At 42.9% G+C, this 25,280-nt stretch overlaps 1 protein-coding gene across 1 annotated transcript in view; it reads right to left on the reverse strand.

Annotated features, from left to right (window-relative positions):
• The window catches only part of RYR3 (ryanodine receptor 3), a 368,483-nt gene that overhangs the window by 205,823 nt on the left and 137,380 nt on the right, over positions 1 to 25,280 (reverse strand). Inside the window, exons 20-27 of the mRNA XM_065942024.1 lie at positions 16,723 to 16,939; positions 11,214 to 11,318; positions 9,411 to 9,514; positions 7,861 to 7,944; positions 5,844 to 6,003; positions 4,363 to 4,510; positions 3,289 to 3,494; positions 2,526 to 2,700 (exon numbers count right to left, since the gene is read on the reverse strand). Coding sequence (XP_065798096.1) covers positions 2,526 to 2,700; positions 3,289 to 3,494; positions 4,363 to 4,510; positions 5,844 to 6,003; positions 7,861 to 7,944; positions 9,411 to 9,514; positions 11,214 to 11,318; positions 16,723 to 16,939 — 1,199 coding nt within the window. The remainder of the gene's footprint in view (positions 1 to 2,525; positions 2,701 to 3,288; positions 3,495 to 4,362; positions 4,511 to 5,843; positions 6,004 to 7,860; positions 7,945 to 9,410; positions 9,515 to 11,213; positions 11,319 to 16,722; positions 16,940 to 25,280) is intronic.

Raw genomic sequence — 25,280 nt, forward strand, 5'->3', positions numbered from 1 at the left:
AGTCAAAGCTATGGTTTTTCCGGTAGTCATGTACGGATGTGTGAGTTGGACCATAAAGAAGGGTGAGTGCCAAAGAAATGATGCTTTTGAATTGTAGTGCTAGAGAAGTCTCTTGAGAGTCCCTTGGAATGCAAGGAGAGCAAAGCAGTCAAATCCTAAAAGAAATCAACCCTGGCTATTCACTGGAAGGACTGATGCTGAAGCTGGAGCTCCAATACTTTGGCCACCTGATGTAAAGAGCTGACTCAGTGGAAAAGACCCTGATGCTGGGAAAGATTGAGGCAGGAGAGGGGACGACAGAGGATGAGATGGTTGGATGGTATCACCGATTCAATGAACATGAGTTTGAGCAAACTCTGGGAGATAGTGGAGGACAGAGGAGTCTGGCGTGCTGCAGTCCCTGAGGTCGCAAAGAGTTGGACATGACTTAGTGACTCAACAACAATAACATGAAGAGAGCACTGCCTGTGCTAGGTACTTGGTGAATATCTGTTTACAAAGAGCAGTGACAGAGGATGGCTCGTCTCCAATGCCCTCAAGTCATCAACATGGTTCCCCCCTCTTTGCCTCGGAACCAGTACATAGGCTGTTCTTTCTGCTAGCAACTTCTTTCCCAGTTGTTTCCAAAAATATCATCTTTAAAACTTGGATTTTAAACCTTTTTAGAAGGCATTAAAACATGACCCCATGTTGCTCCAGTCATCCTGTCTTTCTAAGAAAATACACTGACTTGCAGCTTTTCTATTATCCCAAATATATGGCTCTTAGAAAAATCTTTAAGGCTCTTTTAAGGTCCAGTTGATAGGCATGTGGCAGATAACAGGTGTCTATACAAAGTGTGAAAATGATTTATAAAGCTAAAACACATTGTAAATAAAGAATATTTTATATGTATTAAAAATATGCATGCACGCTAAGTCGCTTTTGTTGGGTCCGCCTCTTTGCAACCCTATGGTCCATAGCCAGCCAGGCTCCTCTGTCCATGGAGTTCTCCAAGCAAGAATACTGGAATGGGTTGCCATGCCCCCCTACTCCAGGGGATCTTCCCCATCCAGGAATCAAACCTGTGTCTCTTATGTCTTCTGCACTCACAGATGGGTTCTTTACCACTAGCACCACCTGGGAAGCCCCAACTATATGCTCATTTATTTCTCCTGCTCTTGCCTCTGCAATTTCATCTTTTTTAACGTTTGATTCAGGGAGAAGAGACTGTCTCTTTTTGTAAAGTACCAGAAATTGGAGCTACCCAGAACCCTAATCATTTACAGACGGGGAAAGGAGGCACAAAGAGGTTAAATAAAGCAAGCCGAGATGTCACAGGAGGGGAAGGACAGAGGCAGGAGGGGAAGGACAGAGGCAGGAGGGGAACCCAGGTGCCTGGAGCAGCCTCTTCTCCTCTGAGCCTCCCTGCCTCCTCCTCCTTTGTACCGCAGCGGCAGAGAGGGGCAGAGCACCAAGAACAGAGGTGTGGTCACAGCGGGTATTAAGTCACTGCCAGAGAATATTACATCTGAGGAGGATGTTGGCATTTATATGGTCTATCATCCTGTTTTCTGGTACAGATGAAGGAGGCAAAGCCCAGAGGAGTTCAGCCAAGCCTTTCTGGGAGCCCACAGCTTGTTAGGAGCAAGCCAGCTGACTCACAGGCCAGTGTTCCCACTCCTGGTGCCAGCAGCCTGTGGACATAAGGGAGTTCTGTAGACAAGAAATAAGAAGCACCTATTGCCCCTCTGTGTAGCTGGAAGCACTAGCCTGACTGTAGTCTATTCCCGGCCATTAACAAGTGCAACTGTGCTTGGGTTTCACAGCATGCTTGAGTCTCAGAATAAATTCTATTTCATTCAAGGAGCAGCTAAGTCAACTTCCATGTTTCAGTGATTCTCATCAAAACATTAAGTTCAATTATACCAACATTCACAATGACAATTCAAATAAGAATAAGAGGATAATTCTAATTCATTGACTTTTCTCTCCTGCCAGGGACATTAGTGCACATCAGTGCAATTAGCACTTCCTTTGTGATCCTGAGAAACCCGGGGAACATTACCATGCCAAGGCACAAGGTAGGGAATTAGAGGTCATTCTATGCCTCTATCTGACTCAGATGGTAAAGAGTTTCTGCAATGCAGGAAACCGGGGTTCAATCCCTGGGTCAGGAATATGCCCTGGAAAAGGAAATGGCAACCCACTCCAATGTTCTTGCCTAGAGAACCCCATGGACAGAGGAGTCTGGTGGGCTACAGTCCATGGGGTTGCAAAGAGTTGGATACAACTGAGCAACTAACACTTTCCTTGGTCGATCTCTCCGGAAGTTCAGACTTACATTTATGCTGCATATATCAACTATCTCTATTATTTGTCTTGATTCTTCAAAAATGATAGTATAAGAGCTGTCTTCACCCCAGGGCTTTAGATCTGCAAAGGTCAGTGTGCCATGAGTGAGGAGGCAGAAGATCTCACCCCGCTCCGGGGAGTTCCCTTCATCTTGTGGACATGGAAAGGGGTGGGGAGCTTGGTGGATTTACCACTGTCAATCTCGTAGTCAGCGAAGGCAAGTTCAGAGCCTTTGTTGGTGATCAGCAGCTCCCCATTCAGCGTGAAGATCATTGAAGCATCATCCAGGTTAATCATACATCCAACCACATCTCCTGGCTGCCAGGTCCGTCCAAAATACCCACTCCCTTGATGCCAACGCTGGCCCTAGAAAACAAGAGCCCAGGGATTAGAGAAATGGAGGTCCTAGAGGCCCCTGTGCTGCTGGAGAAGTGACCCCATGAGTAATTTCTCCTAATGGGCAGTGGTGCCTGGTTTCCACAAGATACTTCCCTTTCTACTGAGGACAATGCTCAGGGAGAAGTGGTCTATCTATAGATGTGGGAAACCAAGGTATACAAGGCTCATCAGAAAAGGTGGCCCAAGTCTCCCAATACCTAGTCAGCTATGTAAATGAGCTGGACTCCCTCTAAGACAAAGTGATAAGATTGGCCCACATGATTGGCTGCATGGTGTTCTGTAAGCTTCCCCTGCCAAGGGGGGGTTGTGGGTTCAGGGGCAAGGTAGATATGGAAGTGATTACAGAAAGGACTAGAGTGTACAAGCCCTCCCCTTTGCCCTAGAGCAAAGGGACAAAACACTAGGTGATGAGTGTACTATGGTCTAAATTAATACATGTGGTGGCTCCTCCCTTTTGAAGCCAGAGGTCCAGATACTCAGCACTTCTCACTTCTGGAGAAATGTTTGGAGCAGAAAAACCTGGACTGAGGAGTGGTGAACACCAGCCAGACTCACCCTGCTGCCTTCAAACACGAAGGCTTGGTCATCCACCCCCAGCTCAATGTCGGGTCGGCAGCCTGGCCGGGCCCAGCCAACACGCATGTCGCCTCCGGTCACCACCTCGAACTCGAAATACCACTTTCCAGATCTCACGGCATAAGAGCGCTCTACCCGGAAAAAGCGGATCTTGTCTATGCTGACTTTCTCCACAGCTGGGTCAGCTATCAAGAAAGAAAGGGAGGAGAGATTGCCAGAGGGGGAGAGAACACAGGCTTTTTAATATTTGGAGGACTCCTCGAAGGATGTTCAACAACAAAGGCTGATGGCAGATCTCCTGCTAGTCAATACAACATTATGTTCATAAAAGAATCATTGCCATCATCATCATGTCATAAAAACTCCAACTACCATTCACTGTGTGAGTGCTCTGCAGGAGAAACTAAATCTCAGTGTTTCCTCCCAATAATCCTATGAGATCAGTGTTATTATCTTCATTTTACCAATGAAGAAACAGGCTCAGAGAGGTTCACTTGTTCAAGGTCATACAACCAATAAACCAAGGAGAGCCAAGATCTGAACTGAGGTCTGTCTTACTCCAAATCCATCCCCTTAACTACTTTTTACTGCCCCACGTGCCTATGGTATCCCCTGGGGTATGAGGTGGCAGTGACATGTTAAATACTTGTAAGGTGGTGATTTTAATGAACGATAGAATTCACTTGAGAGATGACATTCCTTGCCCCAAAGTGAAATGATATTCATGTTTGGAAAATAAGAGAAATAATGGTTAACTTGGTTTTGGGACCAACTATCCCGAAAAGCTCAGCTATGCTGGAGGATAACTTATTCCCTGTGGGGCTGGGTCATAGATGTGCTCATTACAGAAATATCTGGTCAATGGAACACAGCTCTATGATCAGCATGGTTCCCCCTCCACCCCCCTACTTCCTAAAATTCACCATTGTTTTTAATGTTCTTTAGCACCAATAATATTTCTAACAGTGCAAGTTAGACCTACTGAACACCAGTATTCCTCCAGAAGACCTGTTTAGCAAACTGGAGCCAGAATGAACAATCTGCACTCATTACCTAGTTCTTGGTCTGATGGCTCAATGTTATAGCCATAACCAACAAACGTCCGCACAGCTTCACGAAGGCTGTCCCTGTTTGACTTCTTGGTACGCTCATCCAGCAATGAATATGGCACCAAACGTGGATTTCTTTTGTTCTTTAAATCCTATGTGAAGCCAGAGAAAAGAGAATCTGAGAAAATGCATTTCATCTTTACAAAGAGCTTGTCCCACTCACGTATTCCCAGCAATAGTCCTGGTTTCCTCATGTGAGTCTGCCAGCTCTTCTCCCCGTGGCTTGATATTTACCAATGAACATATTTGCCACTTCAGGATTAAATGAGTATAAATGGAAAATTTGTACTAACATCAAAGCCAGCAGTAAAAATCACATTTTAATAATGCCAGCCTGTGAATGAAATGAAGTGTCATGAAATTAGTTAGAATCCTCCATTCCCAAGGCGAGGCAGATGGGGGTTTGCATAACTATTCCCCTATGAAAGATCATGCATGATTTAAACTGTTATGGCCTCCTCACAACAGATCCTTCACAGAGAGGCATCTCTGCTCACAGAGAAACATTTGGGAAAAGGTGGCAAAGCCATGGTGGGGCTGTTGCACTGTAATAGCACATATTTGTATGAGAGTCCTTCTCTGGTCCTTAGTGGGGACTAAGAAGATGACAATGACAATGGCAGTGATACGTCATCATAATCTGACATGCTGTTTTGAATTCCCCACTCCCTTCCCTGCCACGGTTTCCTAGTTGTCATCTTCTTGGTTCCAGACATGTGCATGTTGAGAGGCTCAGGAATGAATGAGCACGTGTGCACACAGCTATCTGTGAACTTCCCTGATCCTGAGCCTTACTGAGATGAGGGGGTTATTTCAGAGTGAGAGGTGCACCAGGTGCTTTAGGGCTGAATCATGGTTGTAAATTCCACCTAACTTCTTGCTGGGCTTTCCTGCTGCCTTTGGATGAGCCAAGAACTCTGCCTGGGAACTCTGGCCCTGTGGATTGAAGTAAGGGGACACAGGCTTATCGTTGGGCTGGTCTGCCCCTCTCCTGGGCTAGTTTCCCTTACAGTGGTACACACTTGGGACCACTCCAAAAATACTGCTGAGCTGTGACGTTGATTCGTGTGTCTTACCTTTGCCTTGAAGAGTGTGTGAAAGCTCAGCTTTCCATGGGACAAGCAGCAAGACAGGGAATAAGAGAAGATGCAGCCAGAGGCCATATACACAAGGCAACCTGATCACAAGTGTGTCAGACTAACACAAAATGTAAGCCTATGCACTACTGCAGTTAATGTCAACGTGACCGTTGTGAATTCAATTCAGCCCCATGATTCTATTAATAATGAATGCGCTGAGGGATGAGCAACAGACTGCAAAGGCAACCTCCATCTTCTAATCTAATACCCACCAAAGCAAAATGCCTTTTGGATGGATGATCACATCTCCTGGCTTCTCCATCAGGCCTGACCCAGCACCTCTCACCTGTTGAATGCCATAGGTCCATCCTTGTTTTATTCTGTCTTTTGCCCAGACATTGTGTGCATTTTCTGCAAGTTTATCCACTAAAATTTCTTGAGGAGGTAACAGCTTCACATCAGACAAATCCAAAGGGGCTGGCTTATAGCCATTGGACATCATGTAGCTACAAGTAAATGCAAAATATATATTTTGAACAGAACTATAAATCTCCCCCATTTCGGATTTTTGACCAATAGCACAGGGTCAGAATACTAGAAAGATAAGGCTACAGTCACAGGTTCTATGTGTTTTCCAGATGGCGCAGTGGCAAAGAATCCGCCTGCAATGCAGGAGACAAGGGTTCAGTCCCTGGGTCAAGGAAGATCCCCTGGAGAAGGAAATGGCAACCCACTCCAGTATTCTTACCTGGAGAATCCCGTGGACAGAGGAACTTGGCGGGCTACAGTCCATGGGATCACAAAGAGTTGGACATGACCGAGCAACTAAGCATGCAAGCACAGGTTCTCCTCTTGGCAGAATGGATAGCTCAGTTTGATTTCAAGTCTTTAGATGCATTCCTTAATTCATCATCTACTTTTTGCCATATGTGTTACAGATCAGAGGTGACTAGTGGAGAAAATGGATGGTCTGTGCAAACCCATCCTTATTTCTCAGAAAACCACTCTGTGCCCTGCAAACCACGGGCACACTCAGTGTAACTCAGCATCACCCAAAGCTCCTTTGCCTCACTTCACAAACACAAAGGTTATGACACCCTGGGCAAGGACGTGACCTTGAGCCAAATGATTGTTTATAAAGCAGCAGAATATGATTGCTCAGTTTTGGAAAACTAAACCTTCACTTTGAGGATTAAAAAAAGAAACCATAGCATTAGAGAGTCTGTGAGCCTGAAAGGACCTTCATGGTTTGCTGTCCAGTCCAAGAATCACAGCCACAGTTGTCTGTAATTCAGTAGATAATGTGAGGGTGGGAAAAGCTCAGCAGGAGCCCAGGTAGATGCATCGTGTGAACGGAGAGAAGCAGGGGTCCACGTGGAGTGACTCACAGGAGAGCAACTGACCACAGTCCTGTGGGAATGAGTCCAGAGGCACTCACGACCCCAAGGCCACTGACTGCTCAGATCAGGGCCAGAACCTAAACGTGATAACTTGCAGACTGGTGCTACTCTACCCAAGAACCTCAGAGCAGTAGGAGATGCACAGTCTACTGTAGGCAAGATACTGTCCCTCATCCGCCTTCTAGGGATGCCTAACCTTGGGCAAGGTCACCACGTGTTGATCACTGAGCACTGAACCCAACCACCCCTCCAGATGCTGCCTCTCACATGTGTGGCTCCTGGCACTGGGAGCTGCCTCTGAGAGTGGAGTCTGGGGGTTTCACAGGGAGGAAGGGGAAGATAAGCATTTGATTCGAGCTGGTGCTGCCTTGGCTCTCAACTCATGACAACACCTGGGTGTGAATGCGTGTGCCCCCATGGCTGGCACATGTGTGAGTGAGCAAGCGAGCCAGGGGATGTGCCAGCAAGCCCATATCCGAGAGTGTGAGAACACATGACGAGTGAATGTACAGATGAGAAGGACGTGTGCAGATTTAGGGGCCAAATTAAATCTTGGCAGAGAGGCCCATTTCTGCAAGACTTACAAGGCTGGCCCAGTGCCAGAGGAGTGAATCTTTGCTGTGGCTACCGACCATATTCAAGTTCTCGTGCCAATTGCTATTCTTATAGACCGTGACAGCTTATCCTTCCGAGTGCCGTATCTTCTGGCTCAAAACTAACAATAGTAGATAGCAGTGTGGGTCCAGGCAGAAGGAGTAAAAAGAGAGGAAGCCTGGAAACCCTGTACTTCAGCCGGTTTCTGCTTGGGGTTTGAGTGCAGTCTAGGCACCTGGAGGAACTGCCTGACCTGGTACTGGAAGTATCTGGGGCGGTCCCCTGCCTCTGTGCATGGACCTCCTGTCCTCGCAGTTTAAACATTAAGACTGAAGCATTAAAGTTCCCAACCATTAAAAGATCACCTACTTTTTGGGCAATTTGACCTTCTTGAGATCGTCCTCAGCAGCGGGGTGAACATGAGCGATGTGGCACCCCAGGGCCAGGAGAGTTCTGTGATGTAGTGGACAGAGAAATCAAAGGTCAGTGGCAAGGTAGAGGACAGTGAGAGCCCCAACCTCCATCAGAAGTGATAAAATCAGACTATATTCATTCATTTAGACCAGAGGTTGCCAAACTTTTTCTTAGAGGTGAGACAGGAAATGTTGTAGGCTTTGTGGTCCTTAGGTCTCTGTTACAATTACTCACCTCTGCCATTGCAGAGGGGAAACAGTCATAGACAATATGCAAGACAATACGAAGAGTCTGGCTTTGTTACAATACACATTTTTTTTTGTAACCAAAATAGGTGGCTGGTTAGATAAGCTTGTGGATCTTAGTTTGACAACTCCTGAATACATAGCAGAAGAATGCAACAAAAAAAGTTTGTTCATTCTGGGAGACCTTTTCTAGTTTACGAATCTACATTAGGATTGTATCCTGATTCTCTGATTCCAGAGGACAGACGGGACCCTAATAGCAAACCCAGAAGTCAGCAACCATTTCCTGGGTGCTCCCTATACATAGCGCCTTGAGCTGTGCTGGACACCATGAGGTACGAAAGCCCCATCCTTGAGGAGGGTCGCTGTGATGGAAGACATTACACATGGGTTCCTATGAGACAAGGCTCCTGACAGAGCATCACTATGCCAGCAAACCTGAAGTTTAAAAGTTCTGTACTGACAAGGAGCGAACAGAGAAATACTAGGCAGAGAGCACAGGTAACAAGTACAAAGGGAATTCAAGAAGGGAGATATAAAATAGGGCTAAAAAAATAATGAAGATCTGAATCAATGTTTAAACTGTGGGTGGGATCATAGAGAAGCTAAAAGTTATTTTTAAGTTGAATGTTAGTTAATTAAACTATGTTTTCCCATTGATTTTTAGAAATGCTGTATCCTTTTTTAATATTCAGCATCTCATTTAACCATTAAGACAATTATGAAGAGATATGAACTATTACTATCCTCATTTTGTAGATGAGAGAAGAGAGACTTAGGTTAAGTTGTCCAATTTCAATATGACCAAGAACCTACTTTTCTTCACGATACATGAACTAAAAGAGGCAATTCTCCTGGAGAAGGAAAAGGCAGCCCACTCCAGAATTCTGGCCTGGGAAATCCCATGGACAGAGGAGCATGGCGGGCTATGGTCCATGGGATCCCAGAGTTGGACGTGACTTAGCAACTAAACAAAAGAGGCAATCAGTCTTTTGCAAGTTTCTCTTCCTTTTTTCTGCCTACATTTTCCTTGTCCCTGGCAAATAGCAAATGGTCTCTATAGAACTATATATGCTAAATAACAACAGTGGATGTATTATTCACTATGCTAAATCCTTTCGTGGCATGAATAACCCCCATTCCTGCTAATTTGTCAGAATGCATCATGTTTTCAAGGCAAGAGACAACAGGCTTGTAGTTGTAAGGCATTAAATCATCTACTCACTGTTTAATCCAAATTCGATTCAATTAAACACTCACTTTAAGGTTTCAGTTGACATTTGTAGGTTATAATTCTTCTCAGTTTCGGGCAGCTTTGAAAACTCAACAAGGCAGGGGTGTTGTCTTTTATTGTCATCCCGTATCTAGGTGACAACATAAGAAAGAATACAATTTTAAGTTTTCACAACAGGCACTGCCTGGGGAAACAGAAAAGGACACACTTTGAATCATGGCCCAGGCAATCCGTATCAGGCAAAACAATGACAGCTATCTGCTGGTAGACAAATAGACGATCTTCTCTCTAGTGAGTGACACATGCAGTCCCCGGGTTGCTGGTGGCTTGTGTTGGGTGCACTGCTTCTAGTCGTGTTTGCATTCAGAACATACTTTCCCAGGGAAGCAACTTTATTCATGGCAACCATGCTCCTGCCGGTCCCAAATTCATAGAACCCTGGTGCCACTGCAGGGTAGCATTCTTCAGAACATAAAGGACTACAGACTCTGGACCAGCACTGTCTGATGGAAACACAGTCACCAATTTGTAATTCCAAATTTCCTAGTAACCACATGAGAAAAGCAAAACAACAGCAACAGAAATCCTCCCAAACCAAACCAAAACAGAAAAACCCCAAACAAAACAAAACAAAGAAACCCCAAACAAAACAAAACATCCCTCAAAAGCAAAAGCCAAACCAGGTGAAACAAATTTTAATAATGTATTTTACTTAACCCAATACATTCAAAACCTTACCATTTTAACAAATAATTAAGAAATTATTTCTGAGCTATTTTATATTGGCTTTTCATAGGAAGCCTTAAAAAGCCACCGTGTACTTTCTATTTACAGCATAAGTCGATTCAGGCTAGTCACATTTTAAATGCTTAGTAGCCACATGTGGCCCACAGCTATTGTATTGAGCAGTGCAGATCTAGACATTAACTCACTCATTCATTCATTCATTTATTTCACAAACGCTTGCTGAATGTCTCCTAGGTGGTGGGCTGTGGGCTAGACCTTAGGAGTTCAGTGGTGAGCTGGGATAGGATACAGTCTTATGGGCAGTAATGCAATCATCAAAGAAGTAAGTGTTCAAATGCAACTGTGATTCATTCTCAAAGGAGAAATCTGTGGCATTACAAGAGCATATAGCAGAGAGGGGGTCACATATAAAGAGAATATTTATGAGCTATATCAATATATACGTGCTGGGGTGCAGGGACCCTTTCAGTAACTAAGCTGGACGGTGCATAATTTTAGAGTGTCAGGGTCATAGGAAGCTTTAGAATCATGGGTCCTTCTGCCTTTGGACATGACCTTACACAAATCACAGAAGAAAGTCCATTTACATCCTCTTTGAACAAGGCTCTCTAGTGAAAGAGATTTCTTAACCTCCTCCAAGTGTCCATGAATCTTAGAGATACATCTGAAAACCACAATAAACGAATTCTGATTCACAGCAATGAATCAGCCTCTTTTCACCAGCCATGCAGAGAGGACAGCTTTTTCTGAAGAGAAATAATAAGATGTGAGGGTACTCAAGGAGAAGCTGAGGGATGACCACACTTGATATTCCCTGAAGAAAACATCCAGCATTTGGGAGTAAGAAGGAGACCCCTGGTCTCCTGTCGGTCTATGCAGAGCTGGTCTCCCCGGCACACCTGACCACGGTTCAACACAATTCCGAGCAAGGTTGCTGGACACAGTGAGAGCTGGATGGACTCAGTAAGAAGTAGGTTTGGGCTCGTGAGGTTTTTGTTTTTTATCATTTGAGCCTTTGAAGAACTCTTCCAGGTAAAAGGCAACCCAACCCTCCACTCTAGCCAGGCCACTCAAACACATACCTTGCCAAAAGTCCAGCCAAGCTCTATTTTATTCATTCCCCAAAGCTCGTGGATGTTTTCAGCCAGCCTGTCTCGGATTTTCTCTAGATGAGGTGGTAAAACAACCTAAAAGGAAACAACAAATGAGAAGTCAAAACTACGAGAATCAGTTTTATTAAGATCTTATCATTAAATCTAGGCAGATCAGATACCCCAGTTGAATTCACTACATGTCACTAAAGGGTATTAACCCTGAATATTCATTGCAAGGACAGATGGTGACGCTGAAGTTCCAATACTTTAGCCACTTGATGTGAAGAGCCAACTCATTGGAAAAGACCTGGGAAAGATTGAGGGCAAGAGAAGGCGTTGACAGAGCAAGAGATGGTTGGATGGCAGTCCCGACTCAGTGGACATGAGTTCGAGCAGGGACTGGGAGATGGTGAACGTCAGGGAAGCCTGGCGTGCTACAGTTCATGGGGTCACAGAGTTGGACACGACTTAGCAACTAAACAACAACATGTCACTCAAGAGGGGCTGTTTCTAGAGACTCCTTCCTCTCTTGGCTTCCTCTGGACCATCTCTCCCTTTCCATCTCTCCCTATGCTCTCTTCTTGAGAGATCTCAGCCATCCATAGGTGGTCACGCCTGAACTCTTATAGTTCAGATCCACTATTTCAACTGCCTGCAGGATTTTTCCACCAAAGTGAATTCAGTATATTACTCAAAGCAGAATTCATTATTTTTCCTTAAATTTTTTTTTCTCATTTTAGACTTCTCTTTTTTGTTGAATGAATTGTCCACAATTGCCTTAAACCTGAAAGCCATCTGAGTGTCTTTTGTCTTGGCATTATACTTCCACTTTCACACCCCCCACCAACCACAACTAATCAGTCACAAAATCCAACATGCTTATTTCCTAAACATCTTTCTGAAGATTCCCCTCCTTCATATCACTCAATCTTGTTATTTTCTACCTGAACCATTACAAGACCAATCACAATTGGTCTCCCCAACTCCCACCAATCTATTTTTCACACTGTGACCACAGTGATGAGCTGACAGTAATACAACTACATCAAAACACTCTCCTCTTGAGCATCCGCAAGTACTCCTTGACTCTCCTAAGACACAGACTAGATGCATTAATCAAGAATATAGTGCCATTCTCAGTCCTCTCATCACAGTCCTCCCAAACACATCTTTCCAAATCTCCTGAAATTCTCCCCAAAGGTCACACTGTCTCACAGTTCTGTGCCCTTATATATGCAACCTTTATTTTTACTAGCACTCCCCATAATACACATAATATGTATACTCTCCCTGCCCCCATGCCATATGACAAATGACAAAGACTCTCTCCTTGGCCCAGTCTCTAGATGGGTGCTTCTGAGCTATTTTTCTCTAGGCTCAATCCTTGGACCTTGTCTTCAGGATTCCAGTTTTAGCAAGAATCTTGCTAATTCAGTTTACTGAGAGCCCACACCCTTGATATCTGATCACCCACCATGCCTGATCAAATTTATTCAGCCCCTTCCCTCCACCCCCCGATCCTCTCCCAGGTGATATCAGATCACTCAGACCTGCCTTCAGTGAGAATTGTCAGGTCAGTTTAGTAAGAATCCATCCCGACCCCAATGTTCCACTTACTACTTTTGCATCACTGACATGCCCGCCCCTACCCCACACTGTTCCTTGGCTGAAAATCTCCACCTGTGTTGTGTTCAGAACTGACCCCAGCTCTATAATGGAGTTCCCTTAACTCTATTGCAAGAGCTTCTAAGTAAGATATGTTTTTACCTCTTTAACTGCTGCCCAGCTCTGGTTTTAATACAAGTTCAGTTCGGTTTAGTTGCTCAGTTGTGTCTGACTCTTTGCAGTCCCATGGACTGCAGCATGCCAGGCCTCCCTGTCCATTATCAACTCCCAGAGTTTACTCAAATGCATGTCCATTGAGTTGGTGATACCATCCAACTATCTCAGCCTCGATTGTCCACTTCTCCTCCTGCCTTCAATCTTTCCCAGCATCAGGGTCTTTTCAAATGAGTCAGCTCTTTGCATCAGGTGGCCAAAGGATTGGAGTTTCAGCTTCAACATCAGTCCTTCCAATGAACACCCAGGACTGATCTCCTTTAGGATGGACTGGTTGGATCTCCCCACAGTCCAAGGGACTCTCAAGAGTCTTCTCCAACACCATAGTTCAAAAGCATCAATTCTTCAGTGTTCAGCTTTCTTAATAGACCAACTCTCACATCCATACGTGACTACTGGAAAAATTATAGCTTTGACGAGATGGGCCTTGGTTGGCAAAGTAATGTCTCCGCTTTTTAATATGCTATCCAGGTTGGTCATAACTTTCCTTCCAAGGAGTAAGCGTCTTTTAATTTCATGGCTGCAGTCACCACCTGCAGTGATTATGAAGCACAAAAAATAAAGTCTGTCACTCTTTCCCCATCTATTTCCCATGAAGTGATGGGACCAGATGTCATGATCTTAGTTTTTTGAATGTTGAATTCTAACCCAACTTTTCCACTCTCTTCTTTCACTTTCATCAAGAGGCTCTTTAGTTCTTCTTCACTTTCTGCCACTAGGGTGGTGTCATCTGTGTATCTGAGGTTATTGATATTTCTCCTGGCAATCTTGATTCCAGCTTGTTCTTCATCTAGCCCAGGATTTCTCATGATGTACTCTGCATATAGGTTAAACAAGCAGGGGGACAATATACAGTCTTGACGTACTCCTTTCCCTATTTGGAACCAATCTGTTGTTCCATGTCCAGTTCTAACTGTTGCTTCCTGACCTGCATACAGATTTCTCAAGAGGCAGGTTAGGTGGTCTGGTATTCCCATCTCTTGAAGAATTTTCCAATTTGTTGTGATCCACACAAAGACATTGGCTTATTCAATAAAGCACAAGTAGATGTTTTTCTGGAACCTTCTTGCTTTTTTGATGATCCAATGGATGTTGGCAATTTGACCTCTGGTTCCTCTGCCTTTTCTAAATCCAGCTTGAACAACTGTAAGTTCATGGTTCATGTATTGTTGAAGCCTGGCTTGGAGAATTTTGAACATTACTTTACTAGCCTGTGAGATGAGTGCAACTGTGTGGTAGTTTGAGCATTCTTTGGCCTTGCCTTTCTTTGGGATTGGAATGAAAACTGACCTTTTCCAGTCCTGTGGCCACTGCTGAGTTTTCCACATTTGTTGGCATATTGAGTGCAACACTTTCACAGCATCATCTTTTTTTTTCCATTTATTTTTATTAGTTGGAGACTAATTACTTTACAATATTGTAGTGGTTTTTGCCATACACTGACATGAATCAGCCATGGATTTACATGTGTTCCCCATCCTGATCCCCCCCTCCCGCCTCCCTCTCATCCCATTCCTCTGGGTCTTCCCAGTGCACCAGCCCTGAGCACTTGTCTCATGCATCCAACCTGGGCTGGTGATCTTTTAAGATTTGAAATAGCTCAACTGGAATTTCATCACCTCCACTAGCTTTGTTTGTAGTGATGCTTCCTAAGGCCCTCTTGACTTCACATTCCAGAATGTCTGACTCTGGGTTAGTGATCATACCATCGTGATTATCTGGGTCATGAATATCTTTTTTGTATAGTTCTTCCGTGTATTCTTGCCACCTCTTCTTAATCTCTTCTGCTTCTGTCAGGTCCATATTATTTCTGTCCTTTATTGTGCCCATCTTTGTGTGAAACATTCCCTTGGTACCTCTAATTTTCTTGAAGAGATCTCTAGTCTTTCCCATTCTATTGTTTTCCTCTATTTCTTTGCACTGATCACTGAGGAAAGTTTTCTTATCTTTTCTTGCTATTCTTTGGAACTCTGCATTCAAATGAGTATATCTTTCCTTTTCTCCTTTGCCTTTTGCTTCTCTTCTTTTCACAGCTATTTGTAAGGTTAATAGAGTTTTGCCAAGAGAATGCACTGGTTATAGCAAACACCCTCTTCCAGCAACATGAGAAGACTCTACACATGGACATCACCAGATGGTCAATACTGAAATCAGAGTGATTATATTCTTTGCAGCCAAAAATGGAGAAACTCTATACAGTCATCAAAAACAAGACCAGAAGCTGACTGTGGTTCAGATCATGAATGCCTTATTGGCAAATTCAGACTTAAATTGAGGAAAGTAGGGAAAACCACTAGACCATTCAGGTATGACCTAAATCAAATCCCTTACGATTATACACTGGAAGTGAGAAATAGATTCAAGAGATTAGATCTGATAGAGTGCCTGAAGAACTATGGATGGAGGTTCGTGACACTGTATAGGAGGCAGTGATCAAGACCATCCCAAAGGAAAAGAAATGCAAAAAGGCAAAATGGTTGTCTGAGGAGGCCTTACAAATAGTTGTGAAAAGAAGAGAAGCTAAAGGTTTTAATACAAACTCCCGCAATATTTATCCTCCTGTTGTTAGCTCAGTGTCTCAGTGTCTTCCCCAGATACCTTCAGGGAAAGTTTCTCTGTTTTCCCAGCACTTTGCTCCTCTCTCTACAGAGGTCACAAACTGGGGACTCAAGTTCTCCTTTCTCCCCCTTATTTTCTCTAATTGACTACTACTACAGTAGCAACAATAAACAATTATTACCATTTTCATTTATTAGTTGATAGTTCATAAGAAGTATGAGAGTTCATATAAAAATTCAAATTTCTAGTATCTCCTGACCAGCTGGAAGACTCTAACGTTGGCCTGACACTTATACTTGTCGATTATAAGCTAGGGCTGAGAAATCGCCACCTGTTTAGAAGGGCCTGCACCTTTGACCTGCTTCCCTTCTGTGTCATCTCCCTGGCTCTAGTATAATGATTATTAGTGTTTCCATTATTTACAAAAATTCCAATTATGTTTGAGGAGGGGAGCTCATGGAGAATTTTTTTTTTTAGAAAAAGTGTACCAACTCAATGACATACAAGAAGACTACAGAGAAAAGTAGCAATAAAATATTTAAGCTATGTATAAAAGGCACTATTTGACTTTCGACTAGTCTTTTAAAAAACCGACTTCTTGTTGAAAAGTCAAAGTTAAGTGGCATGATGTTTTGATAAGGAGCAAAACTGGGAAAACTATTAGCAAACAAATGACTACTGTATTTGGGTTTTACTGGTTAAATAAGATAATCTGTTTAAATTAAGTGCTCCTTAGTCAATCACAGCCTGAAAGTCAGACTTAAAAAAAAAAAATTACACACGTGTTTTGGTTTTTTTTTTGCTTATCCCTTCAACTTGGTTGCAGATTCCCAGAGAATCTTGAGACATTTCTGCCTGTGTCTCACAGAGCCTGGTACAAAGCCTGTGTGTAGCAAGTGTTCAACTTGTTCATGGATTGCAAAATCCTTAGACTTCAATTGTTGCATATGGTGAATATGTAAAGAATAATGGTTGTTCACATATCATGACAATGCTACAAAATGTATAGTAAGAATAGTTCAATGGTGAAGAAGCAAAGAGGATTTAACCCTATTACATTATCTCCATAGGATGCCTCCTGTTGGGAGCCTGAACCTACCTGACTGGTATCTATGGGGCATGGGATGAAAGAGGCTTGGGAGAGGAACTGGGTGGTACCCAACAGATCTCGAACTCCTTCAGCATCACGTTTATACTCTTTGACAGGCTCCAATCTCATCTTTTCTTTTGGAAGTAAGGCTTCATAGCAAGGGGCATAGCCAGAGGGAGGCAGGAACTTAAATTCTCCATGACGTCCACCCAGCAGGAAACGTACTCTGTGTTATTTGGAGAGACCAGGAAGAAAGGTTAAAAAAAATAATACGCCAGCCCAAATAAATGAAAGTTGAAGATCAGCTCCCCCCATCCAAATTATTTTTTGGGAAGTGAATGATGTCAGATTCATCACAGTAAACACCCTAAAGTACACATCATAGTAAACACCCTAAATTGGAGATAAAGCCAAGTATCAGTTCATACTGCAGACAATTCTTAATTGACTATGTCAGCTAAGTTCTTAAAAATAAAGATACATTAAAACTACTAGATTTTTTTTCTTTTTCTTAATTGGAGCATAATTGTTTTACAATGCTGTGTTAGTTTCTGCTGCACAATGAAGTGAATCAGCTATATGTCTACATATATCCCCTTTCTCTTGGGCCTCCCTCCCACCCACTCCTATCCCACCCCTCTAGGTCAGCACAGAGCATCGAAAACAACCCAATCAAAAAACGGGCAGAAGATCTCAATGGACAATTCCTCAAAGAAGACATGTGGATGGCCAAGAGGCACAAGAAAAGATGCTCAACATCACCAGTTATTGGAGAAATACAAAGCAAAACTATAATGAGGTATCACCTCACACTCATCCAAACAGCCATCATCAAAAAAGTCTACCAACAATAAATGCTGGAGAAGCTGTGGAGAAAAGGGAACCCTCCCACACTGTTGGTGGGAATGTAAATTGATAGAGTCACTATGGAGAACAGTATGGAGGCACTTAAAAAAGTAAAAATAGAAGTATCATATGACCCAGAAATCCCACTCCTGGGCATACACTTAATGGTCATTGCAGCACTATTTACAATAGCCAAGATGCAGAAGCAACCTAAACGCCTATTGACAGATAAATGGATAAGGATGATGTGGTACTTATATAAAATGGAATATTACTCAGCCAATAAAAAGGAATGAAACTGGGCCATTTGTAGAGATGTGGACGGACCTGAATCTGTCATACAGAGTAAAGTAAGTCAGAAAGAAAAAAAAAATCATATATTAAAACCACTAGATTTAAAAAATCAAGTTCATCCTTACCCTAGCTGGAGAATCATTACTATAGATATCACTAATATAGATATTATTACTATAGTTTGAAAAGAGTAATAGTGATAATGACAGATTCTGAAAAGATCACATTGAAACAACAGCATGAAAACTTCAAGTCCTTTTACTTGAGAGAGATTACTCACACAACAATGAAAGAAAACATGATATAAATATTTGGGGAAAATAGGAAATTCCTAGTTTACGGTGCAAAAAGATCCAGTAACACGAGAATATTAAACAGAAACGGTATACATGGCAGGAGATGTTAATAGAAAAGATACACTGAAGAGGCTGCAGTTCCCCAAAGCAGCCATATGAGGGAGGCTGTGAGAAAGTATCAGCAGGTGGTTACAGCCATGCAGGGGCCAAAGGGGTGTTTGCTCACTAGGGTTTCAGAGCCTTCTAGGCGGCACCACTGCCTTGCTGGCATCCAGGCCTCACGCCCTGGCCCACTCCAGCAGTGCCTACATGGACCTCCTAAGGAAGAAGGAAGACTCCTTGTGGGCCCACAGTCAGGGCTGGCATGGATTACCAACAAATTGAAATCTTTAAAACATTTTAATTCTGCATTCTGGCTGAATATCAGCCCCATATATATTGTTAGGTTAGGGTAGAGCACAAAGTTCCTCTGCAAGAAGAGAGTGAAAGTGAAGTATTTCAACACGACACTTTATAGGCTTTTAGGTTTGAGACTAGAAATAACAGCTTTTGCAAATCATCTGTAACCACATTAAACTGATGAGGAAATATGATGGTAACATTAAGTAATTAAGACATGATAAGATACATAGCCCTACAGGATCGCCAATAATCTTACGCAGGAAAAATCCAGCCACATACATAGCAGCTACACATATTCACTCCCTCCCACTTCCCCTCAGCATAACTAACTATGATACTTACTGAGCCCACATGAACTGCACTGTTCTCCACACTGTGGGTCCAGCAATAAATCGAGAATACCCTGTCCCTCGTGTCACAGAGCAGGCATCCAATGAGGCAAACAGTCATAACAACTGATTGGGAGACCTTTGATGAGGGAATAAGGAGGGAGCCTGAAACAACTCGGAGAAGGAGGGGGGTGCTAGACTGGGGTCTAGAAAGGCTTCTCTGAGGGGGAGATATTTCTGTTGACCCCAAAGGAAAAGGAGAAGCCAATGAGTTCAGAATCTGGAGGAAGAGCATTCTGGGTGAAAGGAACAACATGTGCAAAGGCCCTGAGGTAGGGAAGACATGGGTGGAGGGCGGTGTGAGAACACGGGGAGCCCAAGGGGTGAGAGATGAGGTGGCAGGGAGCGGGGCTAAATCAGGCAGGGTCGGTTTCTTTCAGGTGAGGAGCTTCTGAGGGATTTGAGGAGAAGAAACACAGGATTCTTCTCACTGTTCCATGTAGACAGGTCTGGGGACCAATTAGGAGGCACCTAACATCAATCTAGTCCCAGTGAGAGATGAGGCTGGGTTGGAACAAGATGATGAAGACCAAGCTGGAAAGCAGTGGTTAGATTCCAATTTTGTTTTGGAATTTGGCTTGTTAGGAATTGGTGATGAAGTGGGCCCGTGTGTGTGGAGGTACATGTGGGGAGGTTATGACCTAGCAAAGGTTCTCACAGCAGTACTCTCCACTAGGTCTCACTTCCTTTAACTGGAATATTCTGGTGGCGGAAGCCTTGCAGCAGTCTCAGTGTTGGCTGAGTAACTGTGATCAGGTGCAGCTAATGATAAAATTGGAAAATAAAAGTCTCTCCAAGTAAAAGGCATTAAGTTTTTTTCCCCCTTTCCAACATAAATGAATTCTTTATCCAAACAGCATTTTAAAATGCTGTTTTAAAATTAATTACAGAAATCATATGAAGCCTCCCACTTTCCCATTTTAAAGTACTAAACAACAATAATATAGAATTAGAACCACAATTATTCCCTGTGAGTGTTCCTACATTAAATGTTATATAACAGGACACGATCTATGTGTATTAAGAATATGAACAAAGATATTAGAACAAAATTGAGTCATTAGCCTGCAATGTTACTAATTTAGTAAACCTTCAGGAAATAATAATTAGGCCTTAATATTTGCTATGAACTTTCCAAAATTCAGTTGCAATAGAACAGACTGGGTTACTGACATGTTGGAACATGCTGGAACTATGGGACTAAACTAAATCATTTTGAGACAAAACGAAATAATTCTGGGATAAAAAATAAATCATTTTGAGAAAAGAATTTGTGTGGGAAGTTTTCTGCTTTCCCCTTCTCACTGAGCATTCTTTCAGTGAATAGCTGAATGCCCAAGAGGACCTTGTACAACTGGTGTATTTCTTGTTACTCACTAGTGTATGGATTCTAAGACCAACTAAATGATCTCTTACCAGGACGTCTAGATGGATTTAATTATTCATAAACCCTATTGCCAGTTACGTATAGTTTTAACATTTCTCTTATGCTTTAAAATTTGCTATTGTCCTCTGGATAGAGAACAAATCAAGAAAGGTAGAAATCTAGGTAGCACTTGGGGAGAACAATGCTGCTTTTATATTCAGTTATTAAAAGGAGAATGATAATTTGGTTATAAATTTTAATCTTATCACCTCAAACGACCACAAAGACAGTAAAATAAAAAATTAACATGTTTACTGCTTACTGAAGCATCCATCTTACAGTGCCATTATGCTGTGCTTCAGGGGTAAAAAGAAGGGCTCTGGGTGGCTTCCCAAGCCCAGCCAGACGGGAGCCCTGCTCCCCAGCAGGCGGGACTGGACAGGAGCCGGTGCGGGCACACCACCATCTGTGGCTCCTCCGCTTGCCGCCCAGAGTCTGCGGGAAGGGCTCCAACAACCACCATGAAGGCCGGGGGCGCTCATAAATCCTCTCCCGGAGACCCACAGCAACCAGGTCAAAGGGAATAATTAGGGATAAAATACAGGCGTAAAGGGAACCACCAAAAGCAAGAAAGAAAATACCTGAAGCCCATTTTAATGATGCGAGGATATTAAAATGGGACCCCCCTTTGTCTCTGGTTTAGCAGAGGTCCCAGATGCAAACAATTCAGAGGATGCCAATGCTTTCTCATCCTGAAATGAGGTGCTGGACAACTATGAGGATCCATGAAAAGACTGTGAAATCAGCGCAGCTTTAGCCCACCCCCTACCTCCACACTGATAAGACAGGTAAAGAATTCATTTGGAGAAAGTTGTCAGGGGAAAGGGGATGGGAATCCTTTCTCACTGGAAGTCAAATGAGGGCTTTAAGGAACTACTCAGAAGCTTGTGAGTGTCCCTGGAATGTAGCAAGGGACATGTTTGCCTAGTGATGGCGCAGAGCAGAGGGACAGATGAGCCAGCTGCTAGCCATTAGAAAGGAATCCTGCCTGGAAAGGCAAATGACTAAGCAGAGATCAGAAACCCAGGGCTTGGGGGAGGCAGGAGGCCCACATAGCTGGAGGGGGAGGGGGAACGGAGGAGGCTTGGGGTCAGCCGGAAGGGAGCAGCCGGCACAGGTGGGGAAGCCAAGTCAAGAGATTTGCAGTTGGATGCTCCCAGCCTGGGGCTCTCCGAGAAACCTACCCAAGAGCCTCAGAAGAGAAAGATGCAGCAATTATGTAGCAGCTACAGAAGGCTTGATGTCACAAGGCAGCTGCACCAGCTTCATGGAACGTGCTCACCCTTCAGTCATCTTGGGTCTGGGCTGGACTCTAGGCCCTGGAGGGACCTGAGACAGGAGCCTGTGGCTGAGGAGGAGCCTGACTTCAAACTGCAGGGGGAGCAGGGAAGGGTTCAAACCATAACTGGATACAAATCTGGGGTTTTTATACTTTTCAAAAGATGGAATTTTTAAGTATTGGCAAGATGGTTCCTGGTCTTAAAAGGAGTAATAAGGGCTACAGAACCTGCCCAAGAACTTATCCAGGAGTCCAGAGAAAGGATTTAAAGGCATGGAGAGACAGACAACAGTTACACCTATCTAGCCTACTTTTTCCAATAAATCTGTTATCTGGCACTTACTGCTAATCTTTTAAATCCTTTGGTCTCATTCATCAATGAGAAATTTTCAATTAAAATATAAGCCTCTCTTCTCTTGGGGTATACTTCCCTGCTCCTTGGGTTCCACTGAATCTCTTAGTATCACAAAAAATATTAAATGGAAAATAAAAAGATAATTTAAGAGCTCATTAAAGTTAGTTCTTTATCCTCTGATTTTTCTCTACATTAACAGATTTTAAAAATCAATTTCATTAATCAATTTAATCTCTTCCACTAAAGCACTTGTATCATCTTCTAGGGTTCTTCCTATAACTCAGACTCACCATCAGCTCTCCAAGGTTTTTTGTCTTCCTAAAGTGACTACAATAAGGGACTGTTTCTGTAGATTTCTCTACTTTAAAGATGAGCAATAGATTCAGTAATAGTCACCTGGGAGTAGTGAAGTTTGAGGATGCATAGAGGAATTTTTTATTTACTAGGCTAATTTTATAAACAGAGAAAACTGCATTGAAAAACTCCCCATTAGCATTTGCAATTTCATCTTTTAAGATTTGTGCATTTTTACTTACCAATTTGCAGAAGAGATGAGAAAACTTATCATAAATCCTCAAGTTTGAAAGAATGACCCATGAATAAAAAATAGAGTAAAAATCAAGACAAACCTTTGCCATACTCAAAAAAGATGACTAAGTTTCCTTATTCATACTGTACTAGCAAACTGTGAAATCATTTTAGTCTTACTAGATGTCTCATTATCCTTATTGAATCCCTCCCAGGAGTTGGGACAGTGTTCCAAAGAAGAAAAGGATACAGGCTGTGGTTAGCAGCAGAAAGAAATGGCAAGCTTTTGCTGACCTGAATTCAACTCATAAGTCATGATTCATAATTGCATCTTTAGTCCACATTGCTAAGACAGGAGAACAATTTGAGTTATGTACATTCCCATATTCATATTTCTTTCTGGCCAGTGTTTGATGAAAGCCCAGGGCAATTCAGCCAGTGCTCATCATGTTCTCCGCAGAAGTATATTTATCTCAGCAATAATTTCCACAGCATTGACCACAGCAAGCTGGAAATAGCTAAGCTATTGGTTACCTGAATTTTAGCCAAGCCTGGTGCAGAAAACAAACAGCAACCGCAAATACCAACCATCTTTGGAGAGTGTTGTTTCTATAAATTAGAAAGGCTGGTAAAAGACTTACATATGAAGATTAAGTAGATCGATGGGGAATTTGGGATTCCCAGGTGGTGCCAGTGGTAAAGAACTCGCCTGCCAATGCAGGAGACTAAGAGACTCAGGTTCGATCCCTGGATGAGGAAGATCCCCTGGAGAAGGGCATGACGACCCACTTCAGTATTCTTGCCTGGAGAATCCCATGGACAGAGGAGCCTGGTGGGCTATGGTCCATAGGGTCACGGAGAGTTGGACATGACTGAAGTGACTCAGCACACACATAAGCGGAATTTAACCATAGCTATAAAATATACTCTACTACAGCAACTTAACTCATCAGTTTTCTGCAAAACTAAGCACCCAAATTTCACTATATACTGTGGCTTTAGTGCAATGTTCTCTGTGTGACACATACCATCATGCCATTTGGCAGGGTGAGATTGCCTTTTAATAAGAGCTTTCTGATACCTAAGTAATTCAACCTTTTGGGTGGGCTCCAAGGAACACATGCTTCATCCCAAATTCTGTCCTAGAACAAATAGGGTTGTTACACTGAGGGTCTATTACACTCATAATACCCTCCACAAACAAACTAGTGTGAGAAGGAAACTAAGGAGGCACATTTATAATGGTTAGAAAAGAGCACATATTGATTTGTGGATTTTGTTAGTAATTACTCATATTGCTTTTGACTTCACTGTGGGTAAATCTAATTGAAAAAGATTTCTGCTCTCTGATGCCTCTGGCAGGGACATCCCGATCAGGTACTGTTAACAACAGAGTCTGTAATTATAAAAATAATTGTGGGATCACAAATTCAAGACTACAACCTCAGTAAAGACCAATAAAGAGGAGGAAATGGGGCTGTAAAAGAAGTTAAATATGAGTAACAATTCTGAGTTCTTGTATGATGGAAGAAAAATCTCTGTCTAGATAGGAATAATCTTGCATCTTGCTGAGAACGACATTATAAAACTATGCAAGTATTCTACTACATTGGGTGAAAACACTAATTTCTTTTCAATTTTGTTATTAAACACATTTATTTTCAATAAGATACTTTAGCTTGGGATTAATATCTTGCTTTCTTTTTCTAGCTTTTTGCACAACTGAACCAAAGTAATATAGAGGGCAAGGGCTGGGTTTCAGTACCAAATGATATTTTACCCGTTGATGTGAAAGAGTACGTACTGGTACAGTGATCCCATTTGCTCAAAAGTGAAAATAAACAAATTGGTTACTTCAACAGAGGGCTACCATTGACCGTCAATAAAGACATCGTGTGACGGACTGGATGTATTTCAGTAAAATGTATTTCCCACGTATGCAACCAACTTTGATTCCACCTCTGCTCAGACCATATCATGATCTGAGAACCAAAGATAGGAATATGTCACAGGGAATATTTTTCCTGATAGAAAGGAAACTTAAGAGACATCAAGTTCCTGAGTACCACTCTTCAGTTCATGCTCCTTCAATTTCTATAACCAAGAAGTTCTTATGTTGAAGGTGTTGACTTTTTAAGTCAATGTATCTGGACTCCCCACTCTCAAATTCTCTCAGCAGTTATGCCTTCTAAATGGGTTAGGTGTCTCATCATTCTTTCTTGGAACTTAGCTTCTCTTTCCCCTGTGCACTGAGAAGGATGCATGACCCACTGACCTAGTCACAACATCTTCTCCATGTGTATACCTTTCAGCCCCCTATCTCTTTCCCTGCCAGCCACCATCTTTACCAAGAGAAAGTGAAAGTGAAGTCATTCAACCGTGTCTGACTCTTCGTGACCCCATGGACTGTAGCCTACCAGGCTCCTCCATCCATGAGATTTTCCAGGCAAGAATACTGGAGTGGGTTGCCATTTCATTCTCCAGGAGATCTTCCCAACCCATAGAACCCGGGTCTTCCGCATTGTAGGCAGATGCTTTACCGTCTGAACCACCAGGAACTTTACCAAGAAAAAAAAATTCCAAGCAACAAAAATGTACACACTCAAAAATTTTGTCTCATTGCTCTGAGGGGGACTGGATGGATGGATGAACAACTAAAAATCATGCAACATATGGGATCAGATGTACTGTTGGCTAAACACAGAATGCACAGAAAAATCCATTAGCCAGCAGATTGGAAAAGACCTTTTCT

The sequence above is a fragment of the Muntiacus reevesi genome, chromosome 7 (assembly GCF_963930625.1).
Source record: "Muntiacus reevesi chromosome 7, mMunRee1.1, whole genome shotgun sequence".
NCBI classification, from domain to species: domain Eukaryota; kingdom Metazoa; phylum Chordata; class Mammalia; order Artiodactyla; family Cervidae; genus Muntiacus; species Muntiacus reevesi.